Here is a 24532-nt window from a genome sequence, read left to right as displayed (position 1 = left end):
ATGTATGTATGTATGTATGTATGTATGTATGTATGTATGTATGTATGTATGTATGTATGTATGTATGTATGTATGTATGTATGTATGTATGTATGTATGTATGTATGTATGTATGTATGTACTTGTGCAAGTATAACTAAAATTAAAAGTTTAAAGCAAAACATTTGACTAAATAACCAATTAATTGAAAATAAAAAGGAATAAAACAGTACTTTCTATGAAACGCGAGAAACCCCGAATAACATCAGAAGAAAACACAGATAAAAAAAATTCAGGTGAATTAAAAATAACAACAATACCGACATTGGGGAAAACGTGCAGGACTATTGGGAAATTCGCAGGCTAAAATTAACTCACGGTCCAGGTAACTCACTGACGCTGGGTCTGGGAGGTTAAGAAGGGAGAACGGAAGTCGGTGAGGAATTTGGGACAAGTACGTATGCCGGTTAGATCTGAGCCACATCTGGTCATCTGGGTAGCGCATCGGGTGTCCGATAAGTTTGTTAAATAGAGGGTTGCAGTTTAAAACTCTGAATATTTATTTTTAAAAACGTATTTTACTACAACTATGATTTGAATTATTTAATTACTTTTTAAAAATGTGTGTGCATTTGAGGATATATAACAAAACAGTTGATAAATCATTGACGTAGCCTAATCAGTATATTATACACAGTAAAGGATACAAGGCAGTAATTATTGAATCAGACATAAAACCATTGATGTTCACCCCCCCCCAACCCCTTTCACAAGTCACATGATCGTGTTCATGCTAATTCAAACATGGTGAGGTAAATTGAAGACGACACATTTTTTTATTTTAAAAATAAAACTTTTAAAGCAGTCTAAGCATATGAAGATGCATGTTTTCTATGGGTGGGGGGGGGGGGGGGGCAGATGCATAGCGAAGGGGGGGGGAGGGTATATATGGCCCCGGGCGCTGACCCTAGGGGGCGCCAAAATGGGTTGGAATAACAAATTTAAATCTCATTTTAGCTGCAGTTTTGCATTATAAATATAAAAAATATAGGGGGGGGGGCGCCAAATTGAAAGTTTGTCCCCCGGGCGCCGTTAAGGGTCGCTACGCCACTGGCGGGGGCTGGGGGTAAGGTGTCCTGGAGAGCGAGGTGTGTCTGTGGCGGAAATATGGGAATATAGTAGAGGGAGGTCTAAGGAGGAGGTTGGTCCTATGGAGGATGAGGTGGGCCCATGATAAGGAGTCTAAGGATGATATGGGTCAATGGAGAATAAGGTGGGTATAATACGAAATAGTTATTGATGTGTGAGAGGTGAAAGGGGGGTGGGGGTGTTGAGAATGTGGGACGCAAATACGACAAACTAGAGGCACACGAACACACAGTTAATTCAAATTAATTTACAGCTATAAATTAGAGGCGTAGCTCGGCTCTGATCCCAAAAAAAAAAAAAAAAAAAAAAAAAAAAAAAATTGATTTAAAATAAAATTCATCCATATCTTAAAACATTCGACATTCATCTTCCATTCCAAAAAAAAAAAAAAAAAAAAAAAATTAACGAGAAAAGATGTTATTTCCTGAAAACCTTAACCCAGATTTAAATTTAAAAAAAAAATATTTTTAATTAAAAACCGGCTTTCGCGATTTGAGCAGATTAGTATTGGCCCCTGGGGCTTATCTGAACCCTGGTGAGCCAATCAGCGAAGACCTGGTTTGATCAGAGCGTAAATCGATGCCATTTATTCCCCCCCCCCTGTGTTGAACAGGTTCGGCGGTTAACTCGCCGAAGTAAGTTGTCTTAACCTCAGCTCTTTAAAAGAAAGGGAGAGAATTCAAAGAGAGCGACCTCCCATTAACGCAAGGGAGAGAACTAGCACGTTTGGTGAAAGAGAATGAGTTATCTTTTTTTTTTATATACGAGAAACGTTATAAAGAAATAGCTTTCAAATAATAAAGAAATGGGGAGGGGGGGGGGTGAGTTGGGGAAGAATCGATACCGCCACAAGTTACATTACGACACGATCGATACGTTCCATCACGCTGAAGCCGCTTATGAAAAATAATTGTCTCCCCCTTCGCTTGTAGATTGCAATTCTAAGGGCAGATCACTTTTGATGCGGCGCTTCCGGTTAATGTGTGCAAAGGAGGTCACTCTATTTTCAACACACTTTGAATGCACAGAAAACAATTAGTGGTCTGCGTAACTAGGATAATCTTAATGTTGCTAGCTGGATACAAGGGGGGGGGGGGGGGGCTGAAGTTGAAGGTTGAAACTTAAAGCTGTTCGTATGGAGACCCGTGGGCCTTGTTCGGCCCTAACGTGAGAGATAATCATAGTAACAAATTATAAGTGTGTTTAAAAACTTTGAACAGAAAGACATCCCTAGTATAAAGGCATATTTAGCTTTATTTTACATTTTTAGATACTTTCCAAGAAATTGTATCTTGAAGGTTGTCTTTTTAATAAAACTGTAATATCTCTTTCATTATATAAAACTATACAGAGGAAAGGTAATATCTCTTTCATTATATAAAACTATACAGAGGAAAGGTAATATCTCTTTCATTATATAAAACTATACAGAGGAAAGGTAATTTCTCTTTCATTATATAAAACTATACAGAGGAAAGGTAATATCTTTTTCATTATATAAAACTATACAGAGGAAAGGTAATTTCTCTTTCATTATATAAAACTATACAGAGGAAAGGTAATATCTCTTTCATTATATAAAACTATACAGAGGAAAGGTAGTATCTCTTTCATTATATAAAACTATACAGAGGAAAGGTAATTTCTCTTTCATTATATAAAACTATACAGAGGAAAGGTAATATCTCTTTCATTATATAAAACTATACAGAGGAAAGGTAATATCTCTTTCATTATATAAAACTATACAGAGGAAAGGTAATATCTATTTCATTATATAAAACTAAACAGAGGAAAGGTAATATCTCTTTCATTATATAAAACTATACAGAGGAAAGGTAATTTAAAGTTGTATAGGAAACTACTTAGTTACTTACACATGTATTATTTTTACTAGGATAGTGCTTAGTTACTTACACATGTATTATTTTAACAGGGAAGCTGCTTAGTTACTTACACATATAATATTTTAACTGCGAAGCTGCTCAGTTACTTACACATATAATATTTTAAGTGCGAAGCTGCTCAGTTACTTACACATATAATATTTTAACTGCGAAGCTGCTCAGTTACTTACACATATAATATTTTAACTGCGAAACTGCTCAGTTACTTACACATATAATATTTTAACTAGGAAGCTGCTCAGTTACTTATACATGTATTATTTTAACTGCGAAGCTGCTCAGTGACTTACACATGTATTGGTTTAACTGGGGAAACTGCTCAGTTACTTACACATGTATTATTTTAACTAGGAAACTGCTTACATACTTACACATATAATATTTTAACTGCGAAGCTGCTCAGTAACCTACCTGTGGTAGAAATCATGGAAACTGTGACGCTTGAGGTCATTCTTGCGTGTCGGTCGGATGGCCGTGTACTCACTTTCACACTTGTAGGAATACATTATTTGCTGCCACCATCTACGCATTAAACTCAACCCTCAGCGCGCGCCACACGGCGCCCTCGACAAACAGCACCCGATCCTCCTGATTTTCTCCCCACTGTAATGTTTTGTTTTTTCTCAACATGCGAAATTCACGAGTTTGAAATACGTTCCAGCACACTACACACGGGTCAGGACACGGTACTGTGTTGCAGGTCAGTGGCTACACATCTAAGTGTTTAATTTAATCACTGACCACACGCAGGCATTGCTCAAGTATGAACTGGCTGGTTTACAAGTTGATGTTTAATCCAACGACAGGTAAGGTTTTGGTTTGAATCCAAGTTTTTTCAGAAAACAGTGAGTTTTTTTTTCTTCTCCTTAACGAATACACACTTCAACCTATAACTAAAAAAAAATGCCTTACTTAAGCAAAAACTGACTGAAGTTATGTAAATCTCAGCTAATTAAGAACCAAGACCACCAATTAAGCGAAAAACTCATGAAATCAAAGACCTCACATAGCAATGACTTTATAAATGCAAAGAGGTCACTACAATATAGATGGGAAAATACCTCATAAGATACGGCCTATCAAACTCCTAACATAACCAATGACGTCATACAATTAATGACCTAACAGAAAATCCACACACAGGCAAAGACCTCAAAAAAAAAAAAAAAAAAACAACCCAAAGATCTTACATAACCAAATAGGCCTACCTTACAAAAAAAAAAAAGATAATACATAACCAAATACCTAAAAAAAAAATCATACATAACCAAAGACGCCCAAAAAACCAAAAGATCTTACATAACCAAATACCTCAACACAAATAACCCAAAGACCTCACATAGCGAAAATACCTCACGTAACTAAAACTTAAAATCGAAGCCAACACCAAAGGGTTATATTTCGTGTCATCTCGCATTCTATAAATAATTGATTCCTTTTCTCCAAAGCAGCTTAAATCAACATAAATAACTAATATTGATTTTAAAAACACGAGTCTTTTTAAAACAGCTATGGTTTCAAGTTAATCATAGCAGTGGTTCCCAAATAAGTTTGGTGGCGACCCACATCTATACTGTAAACTTAAAGTATTAAATTGTATGATAAAGATTCAGAATAACTGTATCAGATGCAAGAAAGGAGTGCATGTTAGCTTGGTTTCAATAATGTATTTCTGCTTTTTGTTAGCACTTTACTATATAATGATGTTACACAGCGTACATAGTCTACACCTTAAAAGAACATACATTTCTCACACACTGTCAATAAGACGAACTGCAATGTGATATTAACACACACTACCTCTTCTTCCCCACCCCCTGCTATGTAAGTGTCATCATTTAAAGACAATCTTCGGGTGGAAAAATTAAAAATTATATACTTTATATTATGTGTGTAATTTTATCAGAGTCGCGGACATTAATGTGCATTATATATATATATATATATATATATATATATATATATATATATATATATATATATATATATATATATATATATATATATATATATATATATATATCATATGCACCCTGTACTATATGTTCGCTGCAAAACTATACACAATATTAAGTATCCATGAATAGACCGAACAAACAAACAAATAAAATTCAAACCAACACCACAACGATAGGTCCCTAAGGCTGAAAACTGAAATATGACGTCGAAAAAAACCACATTTCGCAACACAGGCCTACACACATGTGCATGCAATAAAACAAGAAATTTATCAATGCCGTGCACACGCGATAATTCAACACGCACGAAAACACATGTTGCCAATTTGCATCATCCTGCGCTAAAAGCACTTGTTGGAATCGCTGGGTGGAAAGAGCTCCTTGAAGAAAAATCACGGGTCCCCCTAACACAATGATGGCCACGTTGATGGCCAATTAATTTCACATTATCCGGGCCATTGAGCGCGCGCGTCTTACGATATCAACAGGAACCGACAAGGCCAGGGATTAGCCAAAGTCCTGATTGTGGATCGAGGAGTGGCGAGGGTGGTAAATCATTGCCGAGATAGGGGAATGGACAACTCGTTCTAGAATATTTATACTGAGAACGGTTTCACGTCGCTGTTTTACAAATGGGTGTATAGAGAGAAATACAATACACGCAGAAGTAAGAGAGAGAGAGATGAAGTCTTGTCGCTTCTATATTAGTGTTTGGTAGTTTAAAAGAGGACCCAATGGCACAATCACCCTGAAGAACGGGATAGAATTTGCCTCCCAAATCCTCACAACCCACCGTAAGCTTAAACAAACCGTGACCATCCTATCTAAACCTTCCAGACTTTTCTAGATAAACTCTTTTAAGCACAAACACGCACAAACTACCACACACAAACGTACACAAACAAAAACATAAATGAACACACAAACACATGTATATATATATATATATATATATATATATATATATATATATGTATATATATATATGAAAACATCCAACTGCCTAAATGAGAACCGGTAAAACCTAGAACACCAAAGTAAAAACAACTAACAGTTAAGATATGCCTTGAAAAACACAATATGCTATAAGTATTGAAATAATAATACCGCCCTAAACAAATGTTTTTCTCAACTGATATGACCATCCTTTAAAACACATACATAGCACGTAGTATTAAGACAAGCGGCTCCGTGGTTTATCATAAGCCAGTCGAACCTTCTGGAGAACCATGCAAAGAGCAAAGACGTGTTTACGCCTAACACGGCTGATATTTGCAAGGACTGGACTAAGCTGACCTTTGCAATTAACAAATACCAGCGCGCACTGGACACGCCTGTCCGAAAATAGATTCATGGAGAAAATCAACATACGCGATATCGTTTTCCACAAACAGTTACGAATGCGCTTGCTCAATGCGCATGTCCGATAACTGGGATACCGAATTATATGGGTACTTTTCTTTTATAAAAATAATAAAGCGATATAATGAGAGAGTATATACGAAAATAAATGAACCGCAATGCAACTAATTCAGGTGGGTAAAACCACTTCCGGTGTGTGAAACCACTTCCGGTGTGTGAAACCACTTCCGATTTTCTGGGGGCAACCAACAATACCCGTATGTGGCAGGTTTTTATTTTGACAGATGGGTAACTTTAAACGCAGTGACGTCACGATGACGCGGCAAGGGCAGGCTAGTTTCTTTACTCAGTCTGTTGATAATAGGGTGGGGGTGGGAGACCTGGGGGGGGGGGGTTACAGGGAGTTGGGTGATAGAAGAAGACCACTGATAGAATAAATGTAACCCAAAACCCTAACCCAACAATAACCCGCAACATTTATATACGGCTATTATATTTTGTCAGATAGCACTCATCATCAACGCCAACACCAAAGAAATAAAAGAAGATTTCACATAGAGCCATGATCATGGAAATAACACAATATTTCAAACACAACACTGATCAAGAAAATAACTGAGCATTTCATATATAGCCCGGATCATGGTAATAACTGAACATTTCATATATAGTAAAAATAGTGCTGTTCAATATCGCCAAAATAAAACAATATGTTAGATTTCTTATACAGTTTTTATCGAACATAGAGAAAAAAAACGAATGCCACATTTTTTCAACAAACTCGGATTTCCTGTATAACTAATGACAAATACAAACACATGGGTAACACTACAAACACAAAAATTAACATCAGATATCTTGACTCTCTGTTAAGACACGTACATATAAAATTACAAGGTTCACTAGCATCCATTTTTTGGTGCCATAGAACTCTATGATCGACTTCCTTCTGCCTCGTTACGTCAGAGAGTTTTCCTGCTGATGATGTTCATCTATAGCCGAGCACTGGGTCGATAGCTTTAGGAAAAGCCGACTCGATACCTCAAAACAAGGTATTTGGTCAATAGCAACACTATACATTTCGGTATTCGATTTTTAAATTCAAAAGCGTATCGATGCTAATGTATTTTGATTGTATATGCACTTGACAATTATAAATAAAAAAAAGAACATTTTTTATTAGCTTGTAAATGTAACTGTCTCTTAAAGAAAGTAAACAAAATTTCTACAAAGTCAGTCTTTAGTAATCTAAGTCAGGGGTCTCCAAACCGGCCCGCGAGGTCCTCCCATCCAGTCGCGAAGTTCTTTGTGTCCACGGAAAAAAATGTTTGGCTGAGGAACTTTGCCCAGAAAATTCAAAACACCCCGAAGAGATTTCTTGAAGAAAACTCTGGCTCTGGCTCCCGAACTTATATTTGATAGTTAAAGCGGCCCTCGGGCTGAAAAGTTTGGAGACCCCTGATCTAAGTAAAAGTCTTATTACTCACGCCATCTTTTGATCACCGTCATTATTTCTTCAATATTAATGAATAATCCCCAAACATGTACACTAACATTATACAACACCAAACCAACTCCCATACATCTACAGTACATAATAAATTACTTTATTTCTTTATTATTCTATATTCCAACAAATCTGCATACATAATTCTTTATTTCTTTATTATTCTAAATAATTCTATGATCCACCAATTATTTCTAATCCACCAAAACCGCCTCCATATTGATCCACCGAGCTTTGCCAAAATTCCATAAGCCACCAATATGGCTCCCATAAATCTAAACTCCTCATACTGCTCCTATTATTATAATCCACCCAGAAAAAAACAAAACTTCTGTAGTAGATAAATTGTATATACCGGTACTACAGTAGTTTTATATATTTTTTTTATATAAAAAACGCCTCGTTACACTTAATGCACCCTGATCCAGATAACACAAATTGGTGAACTATTATTCACATAGGTGCTTTATCGTCTGTTAAGTCAAATGGTTGATAAAAAGAAAACAAAACCCACAAGAGATGTTGGTCTTAGTGTGTGTGTGGGGGGGGGGGGGTACATTGTTTGGTACTCAGCCAACCCTTTATCTGGTTCATAAGGAAAGCTCACTCTGGCCCGGTCCTACAACAATGAAGAACACGTGCACTCGTCACGATGGTACGTGCATCAGACACAACTTTTCAGGTGTGAGCAGACAAAAGGAAAGAGCGACGACGTAAATAAAAACCACCCGAATAGCTTGAACTCTGTGAAATAAACTTTTACTTGGCTAACATGCAACTAGTTCAAAACAATGGGGAGAATGTGAAACACTGAAATGGAACGAGTGGCCGCTAGGGATTGAGAGTAACTGCCCTTTGTACCGGAAGAGTGTTAAAACAAAGTATCAATGTGTTTTTCTTTTTATAACGGGGCTCTGTTAAGGATTCAGTTTACACAAGTGAAAGCGTGTAAAGTGAAACAGGAGCTCAAGTGGAACATAGTGATGATTTACCGTTGTTGAGTTGGATCAGATATAATTTTAGCAATAGGTAACTAAAAAAAAAAGATACACATCTGGAACTTTATTAAAAAGGGGAAAAAGAAATATTTTATCGGTACACTTTTCCCAACGTAATCTTCCTTTCGACGCCTTAGAAACATGAAGAACGAATCAGCGCTACCTGCGAATACCTATCAATACAACGCAAACTCAGAACGTTCTTATCAAAGAGTGTGTTCTATTTTACAAATATGAAGGTAAGAAGATGTAAGAAAAACTGAAACTGATTGATAAACACGGGAGAAAAATACTAGGAGAAACAGGAAGAAAAACACAGATTTATTGTGGTGTTAATCCGTTTTGTTTTGGAAAAAACAATGTCTGTTTTTAATAACATGATAGAGAATACACACGGCGTATATAAATTTATAAAAGAACCTCATGATCATAAGCGGCGACTATTTAACTTGCTAATTAACAATTACGTAAAACTTATTATCGACCACGGTGTAGTTTATTCACTTTGAAATCTAAAACATTTCATAACGTTTTATATACTTCAGCTCTGCATCTATGCTATCCATACCGTAATTGCCCCATAGCTCAAGCTAATCACTAACACCAGGGTTCATTAGCCAGAAAAAATAGCAACCAAAAAAAACCCACGGACATGTAAAAATAGAAAGTGTAAACGGCCTGGTGATAAATACAGATGACTCAGGGAGTAGACACCCCGCAGCTTTGGCAAGCTGAGAGCTGTATTGGCAGGTCTTGTTAGGTATAGCGTTTATTCTGGTATTGGGAGCTGTTTTGGGAGCTGTATTAGGAGCTGTAATGGGAGCTGTATTGGCAGGTCTCGTTACGTCTGGCGTTTATACTGGTATTGGGAGCTGTATTGGGAGCTGTTTTGGGAGCTGTATTGGGAGCTGTATTAGGAGCTGTATTGGCAGGTCTTGTTAGGTTTGGCGTTTATCCTGGTGATGGGAGCTGTATTGGGAGCTGTATTGGGAGCTGTATTGGGAGCTGTATTGGGAGCTGTATTGGGAGCTGTATTGGCAGGTCTTGTTAGGTCTGGAGTTTATCCTGGTGATGGGAGCGGTATTGGGAGCTGTATTGGGAGCTGTATTGGCAGGTCTTGTTAGGTTTGATGAGCTGTATTAGCGGGTCCCGTTTATTCTGATGAGGTGTATTAGCGGGTTCCGTTTATTATGGTGAGCTGTATTAGGGGGTCCCGTTTATTCCGGTGACTTGCATGATCTCCGTGCGGAGGAGCTTCTAGCTAAATGTGACGTAGGGCTTAATGATGTGATGTTCAGACAGAGGTTCTCAAGTTTTTGCCACTAGTGAAGATTTAAGATTGTTGATATTTTGATTATTATAGGTTTAAAATGGTAATCGATAATTTCAGAAATACATCTTTTTCAAATTTGTTTTAACACGTAGAGTCTATAAGCAATAGCCATGGACATGTTAGAAATCGATATAAATTAGAAATAAGCCTAAATCTTCTAGGCAGATCTTGTTTCTACTGGCTGTATTCATCCTCATTTCTCGTTCGTGACACATAGGGCAGACGAAGTAGAGTTCATCTGCTTCGGAGACCTCGGCATATGAAGGGATAGCGTGGTCATCACTATGCCCAGTCGCCTTTGGTTTCCCTAACTTGAGTTAGGTACCCATCAGAGCTGGGTGGACTTAGGGACGTTTTACTGATTGAACCCGGATTCGAACTCGAGTCTTTCGGGTTAGCAGTCTAGCTCTCTACCGCTAGGTCACCCCGACTGTATACCTGCTCTAAATATCCCTTAACAAACAATAGCACCAGGGCGGGGAGCCATACACAAGCCAACGACGCCCCTCGGGTTGTGGCACCCCCTTGATGTCCTTATTATCTCACTTCCTGTCAAACGTTGACGTCACGATATTCCGCAGCCCATCCCGTACCGACAGTGTTAACGCCCACGTCGATATCAGCCGGGTGCCAGAACAGCGAATATCAGGTTAACTGGTGTTGCTCTTCTACAACAAAGACCTTATCACCCTAGCTTGTCAGCCAGAGGCTGCGGGTTCTAAACCTACCCGGGTCAACTTTCACACACCTTTTTTATCATTAAACTACACGCTTATTACATTATATCAACTTCAATAATATAATTCCCATTAGAATAACCGCAATTATACTAATTAAAAAAATCCCATGTACAAAAAAATATTGTAATTAAAAAACGCGATATGACTTGCAAAGGGAACAAAAAAAAGCAAATTTCTCGAGAAGAAAAAAAAAAACTTTCCCACAGAAGTAAACACAGACAAGGCCAATCTGTATGGGAGTTTGTCCAGCTCCACCACGAGACGAAATCAATACCGAATCAATCACGTCATCGATAACCGATTTACACAAATCGATACACGATATTATGTAAGTTCGGCTTGTCTTGAGTTACAACAACTTGTTCATCGACGGCGCATGACATTTTGGGATATAGTTCCGTCACAGGCGATGACGTCATGTTGAAATGTCACTCGCTCGAGGGCGCTGGCGTTCATTTATCATTGATATTGCAGCAAGCAGCTAGGGGTGCAGTGTTTCTCAATCTACGACGGCAGCACAAAAATAGGCGTATAACACAACACGAGGTTTCGGTTATTTGCGCTCACAAGCTCCCCGCGTTTGACCTTTTTATGACCGTTAATCCTAACCACACGCCTGAACTAGAGATTAAATGCTTTATTTTAACGATAGCGTATAAGCGTAATTCTAAATATATGTATCTCACATAAGACGTTCTTTGCTGTAGTAAATGTGTTGTACTCCCTACTTAGCCATACACCGTCTTCACAAAAAACTAGACCCCCTTCCCAACTCTCCCCACTCCAGTTACAATAATGTAACGAGATTCGATCCGGCATTTAAAAAATGATATTAAAAAACGTATCTTCTTTTGTATTATATTGTCTTGTCGGATATTTATAATATTTATTAGGTCACTTCATCAAGCCCATAAGCTCTACAGCCTATGTGAGTAAAGTCTTTTATGAACGCCCTATTTTATGAAATGATATTTTATTTTAAAGTACACCAGACCAAAACAAAAATCCCAGACTTAACCCTTTACGATCTACATACAGTCATCCAATCAGCAGTGCTTCAATCCTATTGGATCTGTCAAAAAAAACTTTTTTTTCACCCCGCGCACAGCCTCGGCGCATCGTTGTTACAAAACGGAAATGACGTAGCGTGTTGACGGTCTGGCTTGTCCTCGCGGACAGTATTATGTCCCAGAGTCACGTGACTAAAAACAAATCCTATTTGTAAGGGGAAAAAAAAGTACAGGACCATGAGATTTGTCTCCCATGACAAAGCTGGTAGAGTTAAAAACAAAAGCAATCACTGCGGCCGAAATGACAAAGCTACAAACACAATCAATGCCTCAGTAGAAGAACAATACTTTTTAAATGAGGGTTTCTTTTACATAGAGCTATACTCAGACGGTCAACAGAACCTATAGAAAATCACGACTGGGCTGGTAATGACTAAATTCTTTGTACTTTATACAATACACAATATCAGGACAGGCACTATACCAGACATGCCCTGTGTGGTCCTTATACAAATATATTAATACATACTGCTTTGTCACACGGCCGCGCATTAGTTTTGAACTTCCGCGCAGTCATTTTGTAAAATACACAATATAAGACTTTATGATCGCCGCGCACACATAAGACATGATGCACGCTAGCTTTTTCCCCTTAGAGAGAAAGTTGGTTGCGACCACTCTATCATCTTTTCTATCGGCATATAACGGTACTTATTTATTTCAACAGCAGAGTGTCTATTGTAAATTTCAATTGAAAAGGGGGGTCATAAGTTAACAATTAAATAAGCATGGGGGTCATTGCTGACCCTTTTTAATTGGGATGGGGTCTTTATTCAACAAATTGAAGAGTAAAGAGCCATTGTTAACAAAGGAGAATTGGGTTGTTGGCCAGCTAACTAAATGAGCACACGGTGATGTGTTAATCATGTTAATTGCCCCAATTAACCATTTGAAACATAATATCGTACCTTCCTTAATTGTGGCATAATTAAATTAAATTAATTAAAAACCAAGACTCAATTTAACGAGGTTTTAAGATACTAAGACGCATAAAACAACGGATATTCACTTCCCATCTCAACGCTAAAATAATTTTTACTATCAGACTTTTTTTTTAGTCTATCAAAACAGCAGAATTTTAGTCTTTGAACAAAACAGACATCTGCTCTCCACCTCAGCAGACTTTTACACTCTCTAACATCCACCTAATTACCATCTCAGCAGAATTTCACACCCAAACACAACAGACAACACACTTTACAACTCAACAGACTTTCGCACCTGATAAAAAAAAAGACTTAGTCACGTGGTTTATATGATGGAACCTGATTCCACAGACACCTGCCTTGTGCTACCTGGCCGGTGTTCAAAAGATTTTTTCACCCTAGAAATAAATCCGTGTGCCGAGCAAGAATACATGCATTTTTTTCCTATCTTCTAATTTATTGATGGTAAGGCTTTAAAGGCGCTATTTTTAGAATGTGGTGTACCGCGAACACAAAATTAATCCAATCCATGTTTTAAAATTAGTTGATCTGGGATCTAAAAAGGAATGAGGAAGATATGATTAATACAATACAGAAAGAAGGTTAGATGAAAAGCATGACGAAATTTAAAAACTATTAACTGAGGTTTTATTAAACTCCCTTCTATAAACATGTAAAGTATAAATTATTATTTTTTTAAAGTGAGTTTCCGATTATATTTTTTTTAGATTTCTGTTGAGATTAGAAACATAAATCATAACGGAAGATGTCTTCCAAAAGAAATGCTATGAATACGAATAAATTAGGTCTAACTACGACTGAAATTATTTTAAAAAAAAAATTGAAATTCATACTTCATTACCTCGTTAACAATAAAATTGTGAATATAATTGCACGCCAAAGCTACAAGTTTTTTTTTTATAGCTCGGACATATAATTAAACATGTTCTAAACCGTTTAAAGCATTAGCTTTTTACAACCCAGCTAAAAACTAAAAATGTGCAAGTAACTGTTTTGTAAATTTATATTAGTACTTCAAGATATCGTTCCGTGTAAAACACTATACCAATTTTCAACACAATTTTATTTACAATTTGAGAGAATATCTAAGTTTATTGAATTTTTTTTTAAAGTAAAAAGTATAAAAGAAAATGTTTAAAAAAATAATAATTTTACTAGCTCTTTTCTTTGGCCCCGTAGTAGAACGAAACTATCGTTATCTCTAATGGTAGTTCTAGATATCGTTCAATGTAAAACACTATACCAATTTTTAACATTTTATTTACTATTTGAGACAATATCTAAGTTTATTGATTTTTTTAAAGTAAAAAGTATCAAATAAAAAGATTAAAAAAAAAACAACTTTTTTTTACTAGCTATTTGGCCCCGTAGTAGAACGAAACTATCGTTATCTCTAATGGTAGTTCTAGATATCGTTCAATGTAAAACACTATACCAATTTTTAACATTTTATTTACTATTTGAGACAATATCTAAGTTTATTGATTTTTTTTTAAAGTAAAAAGTATCAAATAAAAAGATTTAAAAAAAAAAACTTTTTTTTACTAGCTCTTTAGCCCCGTAGTAGAACGAAACTATCGTTATCTCTAATGGTAGTTCTAGATATCGTTCAATGTAAAACACTATACCAATTTTTAACATTTTATTTACTATTTGAGACAATATCTAAGTTTATTGATTTTTTTTTAAAGTAAAAAGTATCAAATAAAAAGATTTAAAAAAAAAACTTTTTTTTACTAGCTCTTTGGCCCCGTAGTAGAACGAAACTATCGTTATCTCTAATGGTAGTTCAAGATATCGTTCAAGGTAAAACACTATACCAATTTTTAACATTTTATTTACTATTTGAGAGAATATCTAAGTTTATTGAATTTTATTTTTAAAGTAAAAAGTATCAAATAAAAAGTTTAAAAAAAAAAACCAAAACTTTTTACTCGCTCTTTGGCCCCCGTAGTAGAACGAAACTATCGTTATCTCTAATGACAGGCGGTGGTCTAAAAATAACTCCCAGTCACGCTACAGTCTAGGGGAGAAATGAACTCTAGCAGGAGACCGGACTTGTCTATAATTTAATTGATTTCATCAGAAATCAATAGCCCTATATCAGAAATGAGAGATATTCTCTATTAGGGCAATCGTAAAGCTTTTGAAAAGGATGGACGTTGTTATGTTTCAATTATTCTCTCATCATTCTATATGGACATTTAAAACAATTTTATAATTATATTTAAAAAAAAGAAGATCGAACTCTATAATGTAAATTGTAATGGAACGGAAATTGGAAACTAAATCAATAATTTTCTTTATTTCAGATGTAAATAACATATATATAATAACACTATAAATACACCCCCCCCCAGCCTCATAACACATATAACGAAGAGACAAAGAATAGCATGTTGGAGAAATTGAAAATAAAAATAATAATATACTTGAAAAGTACTACAGTGTGTTTACTAAACACACTTTCGGTAGATTAAAGCCTCCCTTAAAATATTCACAAAATTTAATCACAATCTCTTTTAGTTGCGTTATTATTTCAAAATCAATAAATAGAATTTAAAAGGTTAACTTGCTGCCATTATATAGAGTACCGCCCAACTTAATGAAAAAAAGGGTTCCTGGCAGCTTCTAAAAGCTTGCTAATATGACCAGTAGAGCCACATTTAAGCGCTTTTCGGGATGTCAGTGCGTTCAGTGGGAGATGGAAATTTGAGCGTAATGAAGCAAAGATGGGCTGCTATTAGGTGAGCACGGAGGTGGGGAGGGGGGGGGGGAGGAGAGAATGAAGAGAGATGTACAGGCAAGTTTTACTGAAAGCTTCGAGAGAATGATTACCAGTTAAAGTAAAGAAATAAACCCAATGAAGATTAAGTTAATTAAAAAGTAGGCCTACATCATTAAAGTAATGTCTTTAATATATGGAGCGTGATAGACCAGTTCATAATTGAAAGTTATACTTTATTTTTAACAACTACATTTGAAAAAAAAAATCTTTCTATACGTATTGGCAAAGATTATAACCATACAAAGACATGCTAACCCATACCTGACCTCTGATTATAGAAACATAACATCATTGCAAATGGGAGCCCTACAATTACATCAGCGGTAATGGGAGCCCTACTGCTACATTAGTAATAATGGGAGCCCTACTGCTACATTAGTAATAATGGGAGCCCTACTGCTACATTAGTAATAATGGGAGCCCTACTGCTACATTAGTAATAATGGGAGCCCTACTGCTACATTAGTAATAATGGGAGCCCTACTGCTACATTAGTAATAATGGGAGCCCTACTGCTACATTAGTAATAATGGGAGCCCTACTGCTACATTAGTAATAATGGGAGCCCTACTGCTACATTAGTAATAATGGGAGCCCTACTACTACATCAGTAATAATGGGAGCCCTACTATTACATCAGTGATAATGGGAGCCCTACTACTACATCAGTGATAATGGGAGCCCTACTGCTACATCAGTTATAATGGGAGCCCTACTCTACATCAGTGATAATGGGAGCCCTACTCTACATCAGTTATAATGGGAGCCCTACTCTACATCAGTGATAATGGTGGGCCCTATAATTAAATCAGTGGCACGACCGGACTAGGAGCCCTATAATTACATCCTTGGTAATGATAGCCCTACAATTACATCGGTGGTAATGGGAACCCTAGAATTACATTTGTGGTAATGGGGCCTTACAATTACATTGGTGGTAATGGGGGCCCTAAAACCAGAGCTATAATAATGGGGGTTCCAAAACCACTGGGGTCCCTACAACCAAACCACTGCTGAAAGGAACTTGTAGAGAAACCTAACCCCTCGCTTCCCTTTTTACATGTGCTTACAGTTACACTTGGCTTCAATGGACAACATCACACATCAGACCTAAACAAAAACCCATCAAGAAAAGCTATTTAAAAAATAAAATGTCAAAATAGCTCTTCAGCGTTTGTTTCCATTTTTGCCCCCCCCCCCCCCCCCACAGTCATCTCCATCACTTCCGGCGTAGACAGACAAAACATTTGATTTAGTTGAGCTCGCAATAATTGGTTCACAATTACGATGGGATAGATTTAAAACGTGATTAAATATTTACAACGAACTCCCATCCGCGATTGGGAAAGAGGGGGGGTGGTGTCTTATTTTTGCGTAGCAACACTTTCAGAAGAGATGGGCAATTAAAAAAAAAGTTTTCTTTTTAAGAGGTTATCATAACCTGCGAGAAAGGGTTCAAAATAAGAGAACTATTTTTTTCCCCCGCGGAGTGAGACATCCCATCATCCACTGCCGGCAGATCACAGCTTTGTGCGAGAGCCGACGACCGGAAGTTCAAGCTTAGACAGACGGCGCGAAAAGGTTAAGGCGGTTTTTTTCTCCTTTTCTCCACACGTTTTTAGGCGAACAAAGGCGAACTGACCATGTCTGGGACTAATATTATAGTTAGCGTTGATTACAATAAATATTTCAGTTATGTAATGAAATTTATCAGATTAATATATCCATCTGTTGATCAACCCATGTTTTATGTGTGTATACATACATACATACATACATACATTACAAACATACATCACATACATGCATACATACATGCATACATACATACATACATACATACATACATACATACATACATACATACATACATACATACATACATACATACATACATAGATACATACATACATACATACATACATACATACATACATAAATACATACATACAACATACATAATTGTGTGCGTGCATGCGAGTGTGCTAAGTCCAGGATGCTCAGTCACCCCATCTTTTCTCTACCCCACCCTCTTCCCCCTTACCGTCGCACGATCACAAGTTAGAACGTATCAATATCAACAGACAAACAAACTCCCAAATCACGCCATAAATGTTCCATCCGCACCCCATACATGGATCTTACAGTCATCAATCCCTGCCGCTCCCTACCCAACATCGTAAAATGGTCTCACCCTGCCCGACCCCCCCCCCCCCCCCGACCCCTCCCCACACGGCTCGACGGTCTGTCTGTCCAGTGAGCGCATTTATCTTGGCAATGACCTCTAGGTTATCATGACCCGGGAGTCCATTTAGCGCAGCCCTGTTTAGTCGGTTACTCATTCATTATGTTTTGGGTTGTTGAACACACGCGAGCTATTTCAGCACACGAACTCGTGTGTTCGACGCTCTTACACAGAGGTTTGAACAAATAACACGGATAAAAAAAACACATTAAAATGAATCGGTACAGCGTGTGGGTAGTGAGGGTGGGGATATGGGGGTGGGGATATGTGGGGGCTAAGAGACCGCTTGGAGTGTAGACACTAACATTACCAGAGCTTATTCTGGCACAAGCAAGGGCCCCACTAAGACACATGCAAAGTGACAAAACTTACAAATATGTATCCGCTCTACCGTCAATGAGAGGGAGAAAAATGAATTTTTAAAAAAATACGAAGCATATTAATTAAAAACAAAATAGACACATCCAACTACGCTTCAGCCAAAGGTCTTTTTAATACGTTGATAAATAACCGTTATTGGTTGGACAAAGGCTATAGAAGCAAATCCAAAAAAAAAGGCTGAAATCCGGAGTCAACGGCTTGTATGGCGAATGACACATTGACAGGTAAAACTTGTGTAGGAGGAAGTATCGCCCAACATTACTATTACGAACGAAGAAAAAGGTAAATACCCGACAATTGTAAATAAGTGAAGCGCATCGATATGAAGCAAGTTATCTTTGAAAAGATAGGGTCCATAATGCAGAAGTAGAAATATTAGTTTCTTAGACATAAGAGATTGAAAGGAATTCTGTGGTCATCACGATATCCAGCTGTCTTGAACTTCCGAGCCCTTAAGTCAGGATATCCTAACATATGGATGGGTGGACTAAAGGACATCTTAGGGACTCGAACCCGGGATTTAAGCGTTAGCTATTATGCTTTCACACGACCACGTAATTCACACAAGAATAGTTAATTTTAATTGCAACTAAACAAAAGATTTGGATAAATAAAACGTTAGGTGATAAAAAAAAAAGAGTTTGGGTCAAGAGTGTAACTATTCTTGTTTAAAAACAACCTATAATTGGAAGTTAGTAACAGACAGTCCAACAGCGTGATTAAAGTAAGGGGAAAAAAGGTAATCAGAATTTCGAGAAAAAAATCAATTTAGCAATTTTTTAGAAACCGGAAAGACCTTGTCATTAGTAACAGATAGTTCTGAGGGAACATCGACGCCCGTCGTGTTGGCGTGACTTGGCGGAGTTATCGGACCTTGCCGCACCGGAACGATCTAATTTAGAAATCGAACAAGTCCGTGTTATTAAGGTTTGCCATCTAATGTTACTGGAGACTGGGTCAATATGACCTCAAAGTGAAGGAGATAAGGGCGGGGGCGGGGGGTGATAAAATATTATGACCGAGTTGTCGTGGCTGTTTGTGTTATTACACTGTGCGGAACTGAAATAATGGGATGGTTTTTTATTTTAGTTTGAGCGAACAAGTTTTTGTCAGGACAGTGCACACGATTATAATAGGTCAGCTTCATCAACAGCTACATACATCAGCATCACTAACCGCTACATACATCAGCTTCACCAACAGCTATATATATATCAGCATCACCAACAGCTACATACATCAGCATCACCAACCGCTACATACATCAGCCTCAACAAGCGCTACATACATCAGCATCACCAACCGCTCCATACATCAGCTTCACCAACAGCTACATACATCAGCATCACCAACCGCTACATACATCAGCCTCAACAAGCGCTACATACATCAGCATCACCAACTGCTGCATACCAACCGCTACATACATCAGCATCACCAACAGGTACTCGACTGACCGCCACAGCATTAACGCCAATAGCCATACTCTACCACCATCACCAACAGATATCTCATCTTCGACGACAGCCACACACCATGCCCCACCACCTCCCACAGAAACTTCAGCATCAGCCAACAGCTGCAAAACTCAACAGCAACCACACATAGCCACACACCACAGCCCCACCAACTCACAAAGAAACCTCAGCATCAGCCAACAGCTGCAAAACTCAACAGCAACCACACATAGCCACACACCACAGCCCCACCAACTCACAAAGAAACCTCAGCATCAGCCAACAGCTGCAAAACTCAACAGCAACCACACATAGCCACACACCACAGCCCCACCAACTCACAAAGAAACCTCAGCATCAGCCAACAGCTGCAGAACTCAACAGCAACCACACATAGCCACACACCACAGCCCCACCAACAGCTGCAACACTCAACAGCAACCACACATAGCCACACACCAACATCAAAACGCTGCCTTCAATCGAGCATTTGGTTTGCAAATAGCCTGAAGATTGCTAGCCAAAGAAAGGGCTGGCTTCTTTTTTCTTTCCATCGACAGTCTCAGTCCAGCCCCAATATTATACCAAGGGAAAACCAACTGTAAAATATGAACATGTGGATATCCTTTTATCAATCACAAACGGTTAACGAATCGCCTGATGAAAACTACACTTCTTTTTCTGACCAAAAAAGGAGTTAATAAACAAAGAAGTTAGGTTTAGAAAAACGACGCCGATGTTCGATTTCCGTTAATGGTAAATGTAGGCTTCCGTTGATGAGATAGATAAAGTATTTAAATACGTTAAGGTATTTTAAAATAGGTTTGAGGATGGGGTTAGGGAGGAAGGGGGGTGGGGAGTCGGTGAGGGAGGCAATTGATTTCCGATAATCTTAAAACTGGTGATTCTTCACAAGAGCTTGGTTTATTTAACCCTTCACCCTTTCCCTTTTCCAACTTTGATTATCCTAAAAGCGCATACCATTTCTTAGCTCCTCTTAGAATATTTTAAATATTTAACAGAGATTTTTAGATGAATGCAAGTTTTATTTTTTTTTTAATTTCAGTGCAAGCCGATCACAGAATTCAAGAGAAATAACTCAAAGTACAGGAATATGATAAAGGTAAGACTCGGCTGGCTCAAGAGTTTTATGCCAGTTCTTTTTGTTTTAATCACAAATTGAACTCAAAATAGAATCTTTAAAAAATACATATTTATTACAAATGAAATATGACTGGATTTTTCAATTTAAAACTATGTTCGGAAATTTTCGAGCGACTGCGCATGATCGGAAATCAGAGGCCCGCAAAGAACACACGATTGAATTTTATTTTTTAAAAGTGCGATCGAAATGCCTGTAAGGCCCGTAAATCAGGTTAATAAATGCGCGCAAAAGGCGGGCAGGTTCGTGGATGTAGGATTGACATTTCTCTTTAGAATAAATCTTAGGAAATTAACGTGGATATGCAGGCTGTTAAGTGAGTTCTATTGCACGCACATACACATACAACTACCCATCTAAAAACATTTTCCAATAGATAAGATATAGAATTAGATAGATAGATAGATAGATAGATAGATAGATAGATAGATAGATAGATAGATAGATAGATAGATAGATAGATAGATAGATAGATAGATAGATAGATAGATAGATAAATAGATAGATAGATAGATAGATAGATAGATAGATAGATAGATAGATAGATAGATAGATAGATAGATAGATAGATAGATAGATAGATAGATAGATAGATAGATAGATAGATAGATAGATAGATAGATAGATAGATAGATAGATAGATAGATAGATAGATAGATAGATAGATAGATAGATAGATAGATAGATAGATAGATAGATAGATGCATCGATGGATGGATGGATGGATGGATGGATGGATGGATGGATGGATGTATGGATGGTCGGACGGACAGACAGATAGATAGACTGATAGATAGAAAATAGATAGATAGATGCATGGATGGATGGATGGATGGACAGACAGATAGATGTATGGATAGTTGGGAGGATGTATGTATGTATGATATGTATAGATGGCTAGACTTATAGATCAACCAATAAATCGACAAATAAATAGACTTATAGATATCAATGTATACATTTATATACATGCAAACCACCCCAGACACTAAACATATAGCCCAAGCCTCTATAAGATTCACTCGCCCCACACGCCCCATCAAGGATCCGCCACAGGACTCCCCACCACAGCCAGACTCCCGAATAAACCTACCCCCCACCCCATCATTCGCGACAGAAAAATCAATGCGACAGACAAAAAGCTATAAATACAGCTGTCAAACCCCGCTAATGTTCAGGTCTGGAAAACGGGCAGCTGATAACAGACAAATTATACGCTCTAAAAAATTTGTTGTCTTCTCACAGAGGTTTGTTACAAAACAAAATGGTTAGTCTAAATCGCGAAAACATCTCTTAGCTGTTCCATTACTAAGTGCGATTACTATGATTTTCTACAGAGCAGTGTTATGTTTTTCTTTTTTTTTTCTTTTACATAGAACTAAATAATGTTAAAAGCTAGACTGCTAACCCGAAAGTCTCGAGCTTAAATCCGGGTTAAAAGCCGAGTCAACTCAGCTCTGATGGGTACCTAACTCATGTTAGGGAAAGCAAAGGCGGCTGGGCATAGTGCTGACCACAGTATCGTTTCATATGCCGAGGTCCCTGAAACAGATAAACTCTACTTCACCTGCTCGTGTGTCTTGGGCACGAAAGGGAAAAAATGAGGATAAAATGTTATAAATATACATCAAGACAAAATAAACAAGACAGCTTTTCGTTTGAATGAAATAAACTAGAAACATATTTTATGTATTTTTTTAAACAGTGTTTTGTATCTTTAAAAAAACTGTTTAAATGTTGAAACTCAAAGCAACATCAATCGTTTGTTTTATGATGTTGACATTAAAATCTACAGCAACAAACGGTGAACATTTCAAAAACGTGCGCACCTCAACAAAAGGATATTTCGTGATGTCCTTCACCCTCGTCTGTTTACGTACATCTACACCTGCCCTAATCAAGCAGGATGCAACCTGCTGACTACAATAAATGTAAACAAACTCACAAGCCAAAGTTTTAACCCGAGGGCTTGTGCCTTGAACTTATTTTGAGCATGTTGCCATTTTATGAATTTCTTCAACAACAACAAATTATACCGGGTAATAAAAAAATGATATCATGGTATAAACCGATATATTTCATGTAGTTCCAATTCTTATGTAGAAACAACACCCAACACGTATTCAAGTTAAAATTTCCCCAATCATAGTTTTTTCTTCAACAACAACAAAAAATTACCGGGCAATAGAAAAAAATGATATCAGGGTATAAACCGAAAGTTTTCAAGTAGTTCCTATTCTTATGTAGTAACAACACCCAACACGTACTAATTTAAAATTTCCCCATTCAGTGAATCAAAGTCATTTAACAAGTGACTATACCAACGACCCCTTCCCCAAACGGGCTTATACCCAACCTACCCTATCACCCCCGTATATCGACTTCTCAAAAACATCCGCCTTGTATTTAAAAAATAATATTAGGGTATAACCGAAAGTTTTCATGTAGTTCCAATACTTATGTAGTAACAACACCAAACACGTACTAATTTACAATTTCCCCAATCATATTTTTTTCTTCAAAACGAGTCCTTTAACAAGTGACTATACCAACCTTTCCTTCCGCATCAGGTATTGTCTTACCAACCACCACCCTCCCCCATTGGTCCTATACCCAACCTACCCCATCACCCCAGTACATCGACTTCTCAAAAACATCCGCCTTGTTTAAAAGACACCTCATCTGAACGCTGAAATCTGTCAACGTCCTCGCCTCTTTATTTACCATACCCAGACACGTCCAAATCAATAGACACCCCCCCCCCCCCCCCTCACTCAACCGATGCCCCCACCAATAAATAATAGATATAAACCTCATCCGTTGTCATGGTGATAGAAGCAACATCAAGCGGACATAGCATTCTAAAGTAATTTTTTTTTAATATGTAAAACAGGTGGGGAGAAAAAAAAAATTCGATAACTAATGCCGTTCAAACGTTAAAATATTTAAAATGTTAGAAAAGATGAAAGTGTTTTTTTTTTAAAGGCAGGAGATTAGGATGAAGGGAACAAAGAGAGCGTACTCAACCATGCATACACAAACCCCCCCCCCCCCCCCCACACACACACACTTACACTTCCCCACACACACTCCACCAATTAAGAGATAAAAGCTTTAAATTTAATGGTAATGTACATTCTTTAATGGACAAAAAAAAATGTATTGAAAAGTGTTAATGGATAGATCAATAGACCCCACTTTTTTAAAACTGGTACACTATCTAGGTAATAAAAACATGACTAAGTCTTGAGAGTTGTTAAGGACTCAGTGTTCACGAACTTGTAGTAGTAGAGTTAATCTGGTTACGGCATTTCACGTGAGCTGTGTGGAGTACTCAGTTTCAGCCGTTGAAACTATGTCAGATACTCATTTGTCAACACAAATACCGGAAAATCCCGGTGGTATTTTAGTTCCGCTTCCATAACATTAACCCTAGCCCTAATCGTAAATCTAACAGCAATATCGTCAAGAAAAAAAAAAAAAAAAAAAACAATTTACTACATCTATAACATTTAACCCTGGAGTGAAAAAAAAATATACAAGACAAAC

The 24532-nt window shown here is 37.4% G+C and overlaps 1 protein-coding gene across 2 annotated transcripts in view; it reads right to left on the bottom strand.

Moving 5' to 3' along the window:
* The window catches only part of LOC131929062 (kelch-like protein 5), a 60931-nt gene that overhangs the window by 20228 nt on the left and 16171 nt on the right, over positions 1-24532 (bottom strand). The window contains exon 1 of one of the 2 annotated variants that reach the window (XM_059285251.1): positions 3447-3869. The exons of the other annotated variant lie outside the window; for it this stretch is intronic. Within the exon in view, the coding sequence (XP_059141234.1) occupies positions 3447-3565 (119 nt within the window). The 5' untranslated portion in view covers positions 3566-3869. Of the gene's footprint in view, positions 1-3446; positions 3870-24532 lie in introns of those variants that run through there. 2 annotated transcript variants of the gene reach the window in all.

The sequence above is a fragment of the Physella acuta genome, unplaced genomic scaffold (assembly GCF_028476545.2).
Source record: "Physella acuta isolate Inbredline_101_S28 unplaced genomic scaffold, ASM2847654v3 ptg001588l, whole genome shotgun sequence".
Lineage (NCBI taxonomy): Eukaryota > Metazoa > Mollusca > Gastropoda > Physidae > Physella > Physella acuta.
This window is presented reverse-complemented; position numbering and strand designations above follow the sequence as displayed.